General features: G+C 42.6%; 1 protein-coding gene across 3 annotated transcripts in view; it reads left to right on the forward strand.

The window, feature by feature from the left end:
* NCAM2 (neural cell adhesion molecule 2) overlaps window positions 1-16,104 on the forward strand; it is a 204,613-nt gene that overhangs the window by 139,149 nt on the left and 49,360 nt on the right. For all 3 annotated transcript variants that reach the window (XR_014219210.1, XR_014219211.1, XM_082220742.1), the window contains exons 10-12: window positions 442-629; window positions 1,845-1,941; window positions 5,871-6,044. Coding sequence is in view for 1 of the 3 variants with exons in the window: in XM_082220742.1 (XP_082076868.1) it covers window positions 442-629; window positions 1,845-1,941; window positions 5,871-6,044 (459 nt within the window). In the remaining 2 variants the exon portion in view is untranslated. The remainder of the gene's footprint in view (window positions 1-441; window positions 630-1,844; window positions 1,942-5,870; window positions 6,045-16,104) is intronic.

Here is a 16,104-nt window from a genome sequence, read left to right on the forward strand (position 1 = left end):
ATTTGCTTTAACCATGATTTGTTCAACAAACAACTAATCTTCTCACAGATTAGCAAACAAACTATATCTTGTTTCTCCAAGTAGCTTGATCTGTTTTCCAGTTGATCTTGCATTGTGCATCTATATAGTGTGTTGAGCATTTGGGATAGGCTTAATTATGTTTAATTTTGACTAATATGTAAAGTTAATTTCTGTAATCAGTGCCCCACTCACACAGTGCATTTAAAAGTGCAGTATAAAGCCAAGTATTTTGTTCATGAGTACAAAATAGAATAGGAAGTGTGCTAATAATATTTCAGAAATTATTATGGAGTAGTTCTTTATATATTACACACTGATATAACTGGTCATTGAAATCTCTATAGGATCTTGTATAGCGTTGGGTTGACTGAAAAGAAAGCAAGAACAAACTTTTACAATATGTCCTCTCTTTTTTTGCAGATGCTCCAGTCTTTGTTTCAAATCAGACGACATATTATTCCTGGGAAGGAAATCCCATCAATATAAGTTGCGATGTTCTATCTAATCCATCAGCATCTATTCAATGGAGACAAGGAAAACTACTTTTACCTGTAAGAAACTCAACTCATCTAAAGACACACAGTGCTGGAAGCAAACTGATACTAGAGGTAAGACCTTGAACCTGTGTTAGTAACTTAAATACTGTTTAAAAAAAATCATAATATCTTTGCTTCTACAATTGTGACTAAGATTATTTTCTGATGAGGTATTCTTCACCCTTCCCTTTTACATTCCCTTTTCAGCTGTGGCCCTGGCCTGTTGGAACAATCTCCCACAAGAGATCAGGGCCCTGCGGGATTTGGCATCTTTCTTTTATTAAAAATAATAATAATAATAATTTGATATGGTTTGTTATTCTATACTTGAATTTGTCAATTTTTTCCTAGTGTTGTGTGTGTGTGTGTGTGTGTGTGTGTGTGTGTAAGCAATCCTATATACACTTTTCCCAAGTAAGCACCAATGAACTCAAAAGGACTTCAGAATAAACAGGCATAGGATTGAGCCTCTCCAAGTGCAGTTCCAGTGTTATTGTCGCAGAGGACTCAGACAAGATTCATTACAGCCCTCCTTCCTCACCTGTCTTGTGCATACCAGCAAGGTTTATGCAGCTGAGCCCCACACTTGGTGAAATTATGCTCTAGAGCAGTGTTTCTTTCCAACATTATTGCCCAGCATGGTACCCTCCAACTCCCATCAGCCCCAACCAGCATGGTCCGTGGTGAGGGATGATAGGAATTGCAGTCCAACAGCATCCATAGGGCACAACATTGGCTACCTCAAATCAAAAGTAACTTGGACAGTGGACAGAAGGACAACTGGGCCTCCTATTCCTTGTAGTTGCCCTGTGTACATGACAAGTAGGTGAAGGGAGATGGAATAGATCAGATTTTAGCAAGTAAGCTATGTGACATCGTTTACAGCTAGATTCTGTGCTTGCTGTTGGCAGGATCAAGCCCCCAGAATGGAGGCTCCTTCTCAAACCTTGTACAGTATTGATGTTAATCACAGAATCTTAGTATTGTAGAGTTTAAAGGGAGCCCATGGGACATCTAGTACAACTCCCTGCAGTGCAGGAATATCAACTAAACATCCATAACAGATGACCATCCAATGGCAGTAGATATTTATGCTTAACCATTTCCAGTTGCTAGATGGATATGTAACTAGATTCACAATTATTATTATTTTTATTATTTTCTTGGGGGGAATAAAAACTAGATAATAATAAATTGCTTAAATATTATATTGTTTTGTTTTTACATGCAGACTGATACACATTTGTATTTATCTATTTCCCCCCCTCCCCTGTTGTGACCCTAAAGTTTGCTCCTACATCTGACAATGATTTTGGACGGTACAACTGCACAGCCACCAATAGAATAGGAACACGATATCAAGAATATATATTAGCTTTAGCTGGTAAGTAAAAATATTTGGTTTTTCATATATATTATTTCAACAAACTTACTGAATGGAGATACTTATCCCAGCTTGTACTGACTTTAATTTAGGCTATGTGCGCTGTTGTTTGAAAGTGTGTGTGCATGCATAAATTTGTGGGATTTTTTAAAAAAAGTTTATATATGCATTTGTTTAAACTATTTTTTGTGTATATATTACATATTGTAAACTGCTTCAGGGTAGCTCATGAGAAGCAATACTTTAATGAAAAATGGATAAATAATATACTTAAGAATGTATAAGCCTACTTAATGTGTAGAAGTGAAAATCTCAATATAGCTTATGAACAGTGGAAACATATAATTTTTAAACCATAACAACACTGGATCATATAATTGGCCCTAAAATCTGATTGGTGAAGTGTTTCATGAGAGCATACAATGATTAAGCTAGAGACACTTGCCTGAATAAATGAAATTATTAAGCTTTTTGAACAGAGAGAAGAGAGCAAGCCTCACAGGCCTCTGTGGGATATGAAGAGGAAAAAGAGGGAATATCACTGAAGGCCTTCTTCTTTATAACTTATTTCAAGTACTTATTTGTTTATTTTACTACATATATGCCCTGCTCTTTTGGCAATGAGAAAGCAAAATGGTTAGCAACAATAGGCATAATTAAAATTTCTGTTCCCACCCTCAAAAACATCAATATGTCAATAACTGCTACTGTCCAGGCTCCCACCCCAAAATATGCAAATAAGGGCTCTTACTTGTAAGCAAGAAAGATATATTTATTCAGGCAAATTGTGGTAAAGGCTCAGCAGCAGACACAAGAGTTCAGGAGTTCAAGTGCAAGGCAAAAAGCTGAGAACTAGGTGGAAGTAACGGAAATGTCTCAAGAAGTTTCTACTCTCTGCCCACCAAGATGAGGTATGACATGTTCACTCGTCTCACAGGAATGTTCAGATTGCAAGTGTGTGCTACGACAGGGTGGGTGGGTCAGCTCCAGTCTCCAGACATGGCATCTGGTTCTAGGTGACATCCCTGTTCCCTGTTTCCAAGCAACAGACGTTGGGGTGGAAAGGCAAGATTCCCTTTTCTTCTGACAGGTTCCCAGCATTCAGGCTCCCTCTGTTTCTCCTCCTCCTCCTCCTGCATCAGAGCCTGCTAACCCAAGCTCAGCATTTCACAGTAAAGTTTTATATACATAGTACAATAATGGTTGCACATGGTTAGACCAGAAATTCTCAAACTGTATCAGTGAGGGCCCTTAATCACCATCAGTAATTCAGGGCAAATGGTGCAGGGTGAGTGAGATGCACAACCCACTATTGCAGTGGGTTTACATGCCTATAAAGAAATATTCTAGCCCGCTTTTGACATACTGTGACTAATAAGCCACATTTTACACCACAGCACATAAATCTAGGTGTCTTTTGGTGCAGACTAGGCATGACTGGAATGATAGTAATTTACACCAGTGAAGAATGTGGATCAAAGACACAAATCTCATTACAAAGCCAGATAGTTGCAAGGTGGTGATTATGTACGTAGCTTTCTCTCTGACTTCATTTGCTCTAATTGTTCTGCAATTCTTAAAGGTTGATTATGCTGGCTAAATGTCACTGTGCCTCCTTCATAAGCAATTAACATTTCTTTTATAAGTTTTATGAGAACAGCCCTTAATACATTCTTTAAAAGAGAAGTTTACAAGACAAAGAGTTGGGGGATTTTTGCTGCAGAACATTTTTGTCTGAAGAAATAATGGGTTATGCAGCTCAATAAATTTACTCAAAGGAAAGAAAAACTGTTTGCCAAGCAAATATTTCACAAGCACTGCACCCCCTAGAAATGTATATTTATACCTGTTAATATAACAGTTTTGTGTTAAGGGGAAGGATGGCAGTTTTAAGAATACATTAGCATCTTTCATCCATGGCATGTGATTTGTTTAACATTTATTCTGTACTACAGCAATTCTTTGAAAATATATTAAGCCCTGTATTTGAAAACCCCCATTTTGTTAAGGCCACTATAAAGGCCAGTGAAGAAAAAAACCAGCAACCTTATTTCACTTTCCTGATGTATATTGTTAAGGTTTATGATTTAATGAACCAGAATGCTGAAAAAAAGTTGCAGGGGAAAATATGTATTTGGTAGATTATTCCTATCCAGTACAATTGAATAGCAACATTAAAAACCAGCATCAAACAAATAAACGACATAGACTCTGGTCACTTTTATGCTCCCTGGAAAGGCAGTTCAGTGTCCTTCCAGTGTCTGTGCTAAGGAAAGAACCAACTGCTGTTACTTCTCCATCATCAGTTACCTAATGGCTGAGAAAACACAACAGGGTGTGTGTTGAAGAATGTTTTGAATCCTGTTTATCCAACGTTCCTCCTCCCTCCCCAAGCTGGCTTAATTATTTTGCGCTCCCAATGGGAAGAAAATCCACGGGGTGGAGAACTACAGAAGGAAGAAGAAAAAGAAGGAGAATAAAGAGAATGCAAAAAGGAGGAGAAAGATAAGCCGCCACCCCTGTCCTGGTAGCATGAGCCCAGCAGGGCTTTGGATTGCTCTGTTGGTCATCAAGCTCATCTTGCAATAAAAATGTTTTTATAAGCCATCTAAATACAGAAGAGAAGAAGTCCTTTCCCAGGCACACTTCAATCAGGTCTTAGCCGATAATGGTCCAGACAGCAGGGCGTCTGATTCTGATCTTGAAGCTTGGGTTGTTTCATGTGGGCAAAGCAAGTCATTACAGTGGCTTTGTCCCAGGCTGTTTAGGACTCTAAAGGTTAATTAACACCAAGTAAAACTGAGTCAGGAGATGAATTACTTGTTTCTTTAACAATGCAGATTAAGAATAACCTATTGCAATCATCTGTAGCATCTGGTCACATGAGGTGGTGAACTTTACTGCACCCTAATATTTGACTCTTCTATATGTGGCATATATATAATATACCTTTTTCATTCAGATTTGCATATAACCTTTGCAATTAACCTTTTCTTTAAAAACAAAACAAAACTGACAAGGCATCGTTGGCTCAGATATAAGCTGGCACTTGATGCAAGAGAAGTCTGATGTGTGCAGAGCTTCGTCAGGTTGGAACCACCAACCATGTACAGATCCATTTTAAATGAATTCGCCATCCATCCATATCTAGGATGGTTAGAGTTGGCATGGAATTAGATGGGGAATTGTGCTCCCAGTACATTTCCGAGCACAATTCAGTGTGTTGGTGCTGACCTTTAAAGCCCTAAACGGCCTTGGTCCTGTATACCCGAAGGAGCGTCTCCACCCCCATCATCCAGCCCGGACACTGAGGTCCAGTGCTGAGGGCCTTCTGGTGGTTCCCTCACTGCAAGAAGTGAGGTTACAGGGAACCAGGCGGAGGGCCTTCTCGGTAGTGGCGCCTGCCCTGTGGAAAACCCTCCCAGCAGATATCAAGGCAAAAAACAACTATTTTACTTTTAAAAGACAACAAAAGGCGGCCTTCTTTAGGGAAGTTTTTAATGTCTGATGCAGTATTGTTTTTAATATTTGGTTGGAAGCCGCCCAGAGTGGCTGGGGAAACCTAGCCAGATGAGCAGGGTATAAATAATAATATATTATTATTATTATTATTATTATTATTATTATTATTATTATTATTATTATTATTTTATTATATTGCATTACATGGACAGGAAAATGACAGAGGTAAAGTCACGTGAGCACAAACTTAACATGCTACCATAAACAAGATGAAACCATGTAACTCTTTTATTGCTGTTACATTAGCTACAGAATATCATTTAATGATTCTGCAATGTGGTTTTGACATTTTAAGACACATCAGTACACATTTTATAATATGTTCTTCTCAAGATGCTGAACACAGTATTATGTTTTTATTGATAAGGAATATAATTTCTAGTTACTTATCTCTTACACTTCCCTAGATGTGCCATCCAGTCCACATGGAGTAAAAATTATAGAGATCTCACAGACGGTTGCAAAAGTCTCTTTCAATAAACCAGATTCACATGGGGGCGTCCCAATCCATCATTATCAAGTGGATGTCAAAGAAGTCTCTTCAGAAACATGGAAAGTCGTTCTTTCCCATGGAGTTCAGAGTGAGTCTGCAACGGGAAAAATGGGGATAATTCATAATATGAATATAAAAAGAAAATACTTGTTAAATGCTCATTTCTGTCGATGGTATTACATGGGAGAGCACATTCTCTAATGGGGAACTAACATGTTTTAGATAATGAACACATATAGTCATCTTTAAATAGTTGTGGTAATTTTAGTGTGTAATAAAGTTTCAAAATTAAACCACTAAGATTTACTATGCTGTCGTCAAGCAAGATGTTCTTCATAGCAGAGTTATTCCAGCCCCTTGACTATTAGGTTGACTGTTCTCAAGCATTTTCAGATGTACAAAATCCTAAGGTATGGTGACTAAAACACATTATTCAACATATAGCCACACTATTTTCAATTTCTTTCCTAGCAGAATTTTCCTTTCACAACTACAACACACTAGGATGACAGTTTCATTATGACCCCAATCATAGCTGGCAACCATCCCTTATGTGGCAGGAAACTCCCTTATCCCAGCGCCATGTCCCACTGCTGTCCTTTATTGATGATGTCCCTTAAATTTTCTGGGTTTCAAAGGAAGCAGCTCCTCTCCCTCCTTCCCTGCCGGCCAGGGAGGAGGGAGGCTCCAACTGTGTTGCTTGGCTGCCCGGCCCGCCCCCCTCCAGCCTCCTCTCACCAGCCTTGGTCCCCAGGAGCCCCTCCCCGCCGGGACTGGCGGGAGCCTCGGGCCCTTCCGCCGCCATCCTCCTCGCGGCCGCTGAACTGAGCGTCTCTGCCTGGGGCCTCCCCTCTGCTGCTGCTCCCTCTAGTCCGTACTGCGGCTGCGCCGCCGAAGGACCTGGATGAGATGGACAACCTGGTGCGGCCTATGAATTGCAGAGGAGCCATGAGAGGAGAGTGAGGGCAACCATAGAGAAAGCAGTTCAGAGAAAGGAGGAGGAGGCGGGGGCGCGGGCAGGTGTTCGAAGGGCTAACCATAGAGGGGGAAAGCGAAGGAAGGACCGCAAGCACTTCTCCCATAGATTTGTAGTGGTAGACTATCATAGATGGTCTGATCTGTGGGTTTACGTTGGGTGCTATTCCCCCCCCTTCCTCCCGCCCTGCCTGATGGAACTGAGAGCTGCAGATGGAACATGAGAGAAAAGATACAGAACTGCAGCAGCATCTTTGTAGCTTGGACTTGGTTTTGCGCAAAAAGTGCTTGCTGCTTGTAGTTGCAGTGTTTCATCAGCTGGTGTCTTGAGCAGCAACCTCTGCAAACGAAGGGCTAAAAACCAGCGCTGCTCTCCAAAATTATCTGGTCTCTTTTATCTTCGTATTTCAGCTGGTTGACTAAAATACCTTATTTTGGCTGCTGATCCCTTATTTTCGAGGCTGCTGGTCCCTTATTTTCAAATCTGTAAGTTGACAGCTATGACCCCAATATATATTTTCTGGTTAGTCATTGCCAATTCACACCCCATAAGAGTATATGTGATTTTTTTGGGGGGCGGGGGTGCCACACTTAACTCTTGCATACCTGAAGTTGCATTACCTGGACCAAAAAATGACAGAGGGAAAGTCAAGTGAACACAAATACAAATGTCCTCTCCAAGTGGATATACATTTTATGGAATTTTATATAAAGAAATATATCAAGCACACTTTAAAATTCATGAGCCAAGAGAAATATTGGCCCAGCTTTCCTATGGCGTTTGTTTGTTTTTATATTAAGTACTCTAGCAGCATAATTCTACATGTGGGAGTTTAATGGGGTTTGTTACTGAGTAAATGGGTGCAGGATTACATGATTAGATTATTAATAAAATTGGTGGTAGTTTTGGGTATGTTTGTATGTTTAATATATAGTGGCTATACATATTTAGGCAAGGTCCAGACAGTCTGAAGGACTATATCTCCCTGTATTAGCCTGTCTGTGTTTTGAGATAGCTAAAGACATTGGAAGAATTATAATGCCTGTAATGTTTTTATTAGTAGCCATGAAAATTATTTAAGCAAAGCATGGGAAATTAATATCTATACCTGCAAAGAAAAAAATGACTGGGGAAAGCCATTTATTAACATAATTATAAACTTTTATAATTGCTGGATAAAAAATGGGCAATATTAGAAGTATGACACTGCACAAATATTTGTAATTGTAGAGTATGCATTATTTGATAACTGTGGCATATCTGTTACACCCATTTCAAATTTCTTTTTGTTATTGAAAACATTTTTAATACTAAAAACAAAGGTAACTCTACATGCATAGTGGATACTTGCGTAGAATTTTACACTCCCAGTTTCTTGATTAAATCAGGCTATAGGCTCACACCATATATTCAAGTAGTTTGGAGACAGTTCACTCAAATAGCATTTGAGGTTGTTCAGCATAATAAGTTGTTTATTACCCAAGCCACAATGTGTGTGTTTTATCAATACAGTGGTACCTCAAGTTACGTACGTTTCAGGTTACATACGCTTCAGGTTGCAGACTCCACTAACCCAGAAATAGTGCTTCAAGTTAAGAACTTTGCTTCAGGATGAGAACAGAAATCGTGCTCTGCTGGCTCGGCGGCAGCAAGAAGCCCCATCAGCTAAAGTGGTGCTTCAGGTTAAGAACAGTTTCGGGTTAAGAACGGACCTCCGGAATGAATTAAGTACTTAACCCGAGGTACCACTGTATCTCAGTTTAGTGTGTCCCTCAGACATACTATTTTCTCATAATATGCTGTATTTGTGTGGTGCTACGTTTTGACTTTATTTTATTACAACATAGGAACTTTAAATGGAATCTGAAAGACCGAGAATTCGTGGTGTCAGAAATGATACACATATCCTAAAAGAACTAGTAAAATGAAGAAATTAACAATGTGATTTCTAATGGTTATGTGATGGCAGCATTAACGTTCATTGTAATGAATAATCTCACTTCTCTACCCAGAGGCTGAACTTCTGAAAACAGATGTAAAATTTTAAGCTTTCTACTTGTTACACATCTATTTATATAGCATGCATTTAATTATAACTGCAGTACTTCACAGACTGTTTTGGAACTGGTCCTTCATATGATAACATTCTTTCTTTTCTTTTCTTTTACTGGACCAAACAAAGCTGCTGAATAAAATAACACAGGGCGTAGAACATACTAATTAAAACCCATTCATACAAAGTCCATCATACATAGTGTTTAGTAGCTTCAGAATGAACAATGTTTTGTTCTATTTTCTGGCTCTTACAGAACTAAATGTGTAAAGTATTGGTTGGTGCATTTAATTGGGCTGAAGAAATGCCACTGAACAATGGGGAGAAAATGTGCAGATATAACAAAAATGAACAATTTAATGTTTCAGTAAGGATCCTGCCACCTCATTCCATGGCCTTCGAGGTTTGAGTGGGTTGGATCCAGCCTTTATATTCTGTGGACTCCAAGACTTATTTTGTCTTTGAAAGGCTACCAACTCAGTGGAGGGCCAGACTATTCTGGAAGACCCTCTGGAATAGTATTGGAAGTAGTACTGGCAGATAGATATAGGAGAGGGGGAGTTGGCCACAGTCACATTTGGCCAGCAGAAGTATCCCTGAAAACAGAGGTGTACCTGGCAAAGGTGTGCCCATGGCTAGCAGCTGTATCCCCCCCCCCATTGCTTGAGCAGCAGAGCAGCAACCCAGGGTGAATCCAGATGGGGTCCTAGCCACTCCTAACAAGGGTGGAGACGTATGATTTTATACCAGCACCAAGGGTGCAGGCAGTGGTTAAGAGCGGTGGACTCGTAATCTGGTGAACCAGGTTCGATTCCCTGCTCCTCCACTTGCAGCTGCTGGGTGACCTTGGGCTAGTCACACTTCTCTGAAGTCTCTCAGCCCCACTCACCTCACAGAGTGTTTGTTGTGGGGCAGGAAGGGAAAGGAGAATGTTAGCCGCTTTGAGACTCCTTAAAGGGAGTGAAAGGCGGGATATCAAATCCAAACTCTTCTTCTCTTCTTCAGCTTAATCAACCCATAGGTACGCTCCTGCCTAAGAACTCTGCTCAGAAGATATTATAGTGGGGAGGAGCAAATGCCAAATTGAACCCATTTTATTTACTTATTTTGGTTTTCATATTCCTCTAGCAAAATAGCTCTGCTATTGTATCTTGTGTATATTACAATCAAACTCTGGGATGTGTGTCCATTATGGTAGGGTTGCCATCTGTCTGTCTTTCCCAGACCTGCCCTCTTTTTCTAGCTTAAAGTGTCTGTCTGGGCAGGTTTTTAAAATCAGGCAAAACGTCAGGAGTGGGGAAAGTTTGGGAGTTGAAGTCCGTAGTGGTGAGTGAACGTGTTAGAAGAGTACTGGTCCTCTTTACCCTGCCTGTGTGTGTGTGTGTGTGTGTGTGTGTGTGTTTGGCTCAAGGCTCAAGGGTCTTTTCCATAATCCTTGCTTGCCTGCCTGTGAGAGGGAGACTCCAGTGTGTTTGTGTGTGTGCACATGTGGCACTGCTGGGGAAGAGGGAGTTTTGCTGTTAGACATTCTGCTTGGCTTCCTGCAGGCACACTTTCCTTGGGGGGGTGTGTTTCCCCTTTAAAGGGGACCAAGTGTTGCTATTAAGGAATCCTGCAGGGCTTCCTGGGGTGAGCTCAAGGGTATGTGACTGCTCATGGATGATTCAGTGTTGGTATGCTGCAAGTGGCAGCCCTGGGTTTCAACTTAATCTTGTTTGCTGTTACCAGCAGTGTGCAGGTGTTTGGGATAAGTGGGTGTGAATATTAGTTTTTCTAACTGGGCATGAGTGTGAGGATGAGCGAGCCCTATCTGGTACACAGGCTGAGGCCCTACCTTCCTGCGGGACTGTCTCGTCAGAGTGGTGCATGCTCTAGTTATCTCCCGCTTGCACTACCACAATGCACTCAATATGGGACTACCTTTGAAGGTGACCCGGAAACTACAACTAATCTAGAATGCAGCAGCTAGACTGGTGACAGGTAGTGGCCGCCGAGACCTCATAACACCAGTCTTGAAAGACCTACATTGGCTCCCAGTACGTTTGCAAGCACAATTGGTGCCAACCTTTAAAACCCTAAATGGCCTCTGTCCTGTATACCTGAAGGAGCATCTCCACTCCCATTGTTCTGCCCAGACACTGAGGTCCAGCTCCAAGGGCCTTCTGGCAGTTCCCTCACTGCAGAAGCAAAGTTACAGGGAACCAGGCAGAGGGCCTTCTCGGTAGTGGCGCCTGCCCTTTGGAACACCCACCCATCAGATGTCAAAGAAATAAACAACTATCTGACTTTTAGAAGACACCTGAAGGCAGCCCTGTTTATGGAAGCTTTTAATATCTTATGAATTATTGTATAAATGGGAGGGGCATTATTATTACTATTATTATTACTATTACTATTACTATTACTATTATTATTATTATTATTATTGTTTTCACTGTGAAGTACAGTTTGTCTGGGGCTCCCTCTTTTAAGTTCATTGTCCCTTTTTCAGTTCATGGTTAGTGTGAGTGTGTCTGCTGTGTGGGAGGTCGTTTTTGTTTGTTTTTCTTGATTACCGGTATATGAGCAAGTGTGGCAGCCTGATTGTTGGGATATAATTTAACCCCTTTGTTATAAAGGTTGCATTAATTTTGCCCTGGCCATAACAGATCCCTTGTTATCATGCCACAAATAGCCACAAGTAAGGGAAGCAGCCTCTTTCTGTAACCACTGTAGCAATTTTAACTGAAGTGTTGGGGAGAATTGTTTTTCTCTTTTCTCTTCAGCCAAACAGTTGCAGTTCATTGTTACAATAAATACAGCAAAAATAGAGGGTAATTATTTAAATAAGCAAATTACTGAATATTCTTATTTTGTTGTTGAAAATTACAGAACGTAGAAATATTTCACAGCTTCTATAGTCTACATAAAGTAGGGATATTTACAATGAGAGTCTTCATAAGATCCATAGTTAAAAGTAGTCGGCAAATGTGTCCTCCTTTTTGCTCTTTAAAATATGGCAACCCTACATTATGGGGACTATTTTGCAACTTGATTGGGTATGTGGATCTGGCAAGGAATGGTACAGAACTTTGTGTTACTGCAGTAGGGTATGCAGTAGAACCATGGGATATCTTTCCACTTGCTGTTTCTGCATGGGGAAGGTGGCTATTCTCATTACTTAATGTAAGGTAGAAAGATTTCTTCTCCTCCTTCTCCACTTCTTCCCTATTTTCCACATCCTTCTTTTCTGATTTTAAATGTTGCTTCACTAGACTTTTAAAAGGGGTAGAAGTTGAATGTGAAAACTGGCTTGCATAACCAGATTCAATAAAGAAGGGCCATAGTTCAGCATGCACTTCAGTAGTTACAGAGCTTAGCTGTAGGGACACGGAAAGGTAGGTAGATAAGGCAACCAAAAATCCTAAAGGAAATTTGCTTCTAAAATTCCGGGCAGATCAGAATTTCACCTTCATACAGAAGGACCTCTTACTGCCAGCCTGGTGAGGAGCAGCAATTGTGGTCTGGCAGCCATTGGCTGGGGCAGTCTGATCTTCTGGTCCCTGCATAGCCAGGGGAGGACATCACTTCCTGCTTCACTGGCCATGCTGGCTGCTTGGGGAGCAGACCGGAGGGACAACTTGCTCTAAGGTCTGCTCTCTGGCTATAAAGCCAGCTGTTCCCAGGACTCACCACTTAGACCACTTCATCCCAATTTAAAACATTGCTGCTTCATTTCAGAGAAACTAAACATTTTTTTGATAGGGAAATGTGAAGCTCCCATTATTTGTTGCTGCAACCTCCTAAGGTTTCAAATTGATTTAAAAGAAAGTATAATGCAATACTTAATTATCATATATGTCTTAACCTTTAGCATACAAATTGTTTATTATGAAAGTGCAACTTGGCATTTCAGCTATTTTGTGACATTTATAATGTGATTCTTGACTCACAATTTATGAATTGAGTTGTTATTTGAGCATTGCAAACTGAGGTAATTGGGTTAGTGAGACAGTTCCTGCATGAAAATTAATATAGTGTCTTTAAAGAAAGGGAAGGGGAGAAAAGATGGCATGCTTCAAAAATTATTTTTGCTTGCTAGAAGAACTACACATCCATACACAATTTAGTTGAAGTGTTTTTGTGTTTTTGTTTTTTTAAAAAAACTGACAACAATCAGACAATAACATTATTTTATTTCCCTGAAACACTTGATATCAAAATTATTCTGTAAAAAGTCACAACTCATATAGTAGAAATTACCTGACTCTTGTTTTGTGCTGAAAATTGTCATCATCTCCCCCTCCCCCATGCTATCTGTCAGGGAACTGACATCAGAGGAAAGGGAGTTGGTAGGGCTCCCAGAGACTGGGAGAGAGTCAGCAGCTAAAGCAGGGACAAGGAGGGGGAGCGAGGGGTCTCTGGAGGAGGATCTCAGTAATGCTGAGAGAGACGCAGCAGCCCAGGCAGGAAACAGCAGGGGAGAGAAAGGGGTGAGAGACACATCCAGCGAAAATAGCGGGGAGGTGTCAGAAGCAACTGCAGGGAGACCCATGCTTCGCCGGAAGCTGCCACGTCGTGAGTCCAGGAGACGCGTTTCCGTTAAGGAACTTCTTTGCTGGAAGCGCTTCCGCAGGCAGCCACTGTCAGACTCTACTAGTGACTAGAGCAGACATGTCTGAGGAGCTCTGTCACACACAGAGGTTTGTGGGGCCGCACAAACTCTGAAGGGGCACAATTTTAAGCACAAGTAGCTATTCATCCCCTGACAGCAGTCTGACAGTCTTTGTACGCTGCCTGTGCAGGAGAAAGCATCATGAGCAACCCAGCCGGAACCGGAGAGGCAGGGGTTGGAGCTGGTCCAAGCTTGGAAGAAAGGTATCAAGCTCTGGAGGTCCAACTTGCGCTGCAGACGGCGAGGCTCGAGGAGAGAAGGGCTCAGGATGCTGACAAAAAGGGGAGAACCACTCAGTTCCCCAGAAAGGTACCAGGATTGGTGCAGAAGTTTGGGGGGGACCCCAAGGATTACCATGCCTTTAGGACCGAGATGCAATATGCCCTGAATGTGCAGTTTGATGAGTTCCCTGATGAGGAATCGCGAGTTGCTTTCGTAATTGGGCATCTTGAGAAGGGGGCGCGGGACTGGGTTCGACCCCTGATGGCAACGCACAACGATATCCTAAAGGACACTATGAAATTCTTTCGTGCAATGGATATCATGTTTTCCAGCGATATTGAGGAAGGGGTGGTGCGCAGACAGCTAATGGCTTGCAAGCAGGGAAGCAGATCTGTCCGTGAGTACTGGACTGAATTTACCATGCTGATTCACAGATTGGGGTGGGATTTATCGGCAGCACCCATTCAGATGCTATTTGAAGAAGGTCTTTCTTCGGCTGTGAAAGACGAGCTGTCCAGGAGCCCCAGGGCGGTGTCTATGGATCAGCTGACCAAATCTGCGCTGACCATTGGAGCGCGCCAGGAGGCAAGAGCCTTGGAGAGGCGGGAAGGGAGAGGGGAACGTTGGAAGGAGTTACGCATTCCAGACATTCCTGAGCCAGCTTTCCCGCCGGCAGAGCCGATGGAAATCGGAACAGCCCGCGCGCGCGCAGTTTCAAAGCCCAGTGAGGGGGCGAAGAAGGAGGGAAAGGGAGCCCGGAAATGCTATCTCTGCCAACAGCCAGGCCACTTTGCCAGAGTCTGCCCCCAGAGGAAGGAATGGCAAGGGATGGTGGGAGCAGTTGAGGGGGGAGAGCAGGGAGAAACGGAGCAGGTAAAAGCCAACGCCTGGTTGCCAACGTCAGGGCACTGCAGCCAGGCCAAAGAGCAGTGAAAGTGCCCGTGCCAGAAGCTCCTCGACCTGCTCTAGTGATTGAAGTGTCGCTAGAGCTGCAAAATGGACACCCCCTAAAAATAAAGGCGCTGTTGGACTCAGGCAGCTCCTGCAATTTTATGAGCAAGGAGTTTGCGGCTGAACATCAGATACAGACTATCCCTTTAAGCAACCCCCTGCAGGTGACCACGATCGATGGCAGGGAACTGTTGGGAGGAGGAGTTAGCTTGCAGACCGTCCCAATGATAATGAGGGTGGCAAGGCACACAGAACTGATAGCGTTTAATGTGGCCACCTTGGGAGGCGCTCCCATTATTTTGGGAATGAGCTGGCTAGCCTTACATGATCCGCTGGTGGGCTGGCATCAAAGAGTGGTTTCCTTCGGTTCAGCATATTGCTTAGAACACTGCAGGGGGGAAAAGGGGTCAGCAGGGGCCCAAGCCACCCTGGCAGGGACTGAAGTAATGGGGAAGGGGAAGGTGCCACCACAGTATGCTGATCTCAGCGACGTGTTCAGCGAGAAGGAAGCTGACCAACTACCCCCGCATAGGCCCTTTGATTGCCAGATCAATTTACTCCCTGGAGCACAGCTTCCTGTAGGCAAGTTGTATGCCATGTCAGACAGGGAAATGCAGGAGTTGCGAGCGTTCATTGACAAGAACCTGAAGAGAGGCTTCATCAGAGAGTCCAAGGCAGCGGGGGGTAGCCCAGTGTTTTTTGTGGATAAAAAAAAACACGGACAAGCCGAGGCTGGTATGTGACTTTCGGCGGTTAAATGCAGTGACAGAGCCGGCGGCTTTTCCTATGCCCAGGATTGATGATATTTTGACCAGGGTGCGAAAAGGAAAGATTTTTACAAAGCTGGACCTAAGGGGGGCGTACAACCTGATACGTATAAGGAAAGGGGATGAATGGAAGACCACCATGTTCACCCCTTTGGGGGCATTTGAATACCTCGTTATGCCTTTTGGATTACAAACAGGCTCCGCGTGTTTTCAAGCCTTCATGAACCACGTACTGGGGCCTTTGCTCTACAAGAATTGCGTGGCCTTCTTAGATGACGTGTTGGTGTATTCGGAGAATGAGGAGCAACATGTGAGAGACGTCAGAGAAGTGTTGAGCAGGCTGCAAGCCAACAGACTGTGGGTGAAACTGGAGAAGTGTCAGTTTCATACCAAGGAGGTGGAATTCCTGGGGTACCGCTTGTCAGACAAGGGGTTGGCCATGGACCCCGGCAAGGTTCAAGCGGTGCTGGAATGGAAAACACCCAAGACCAAGAAGGATGTGCAGAGGTTCCTAGGGTTTGGAAA

The sequence above is a fragment of the Podarcis vaucheri genome (genome assembly GCF_965113315.1).
Source record: "Podarcis vaucheri genome assembly, chromosome: 4".
NCBI classification, from domain to species: Eukaryota; Metazoa; Chordata; class Lepidosauria; order Squamata; family Lacertidae; genus Podarcis; species Podarcis vaucheri.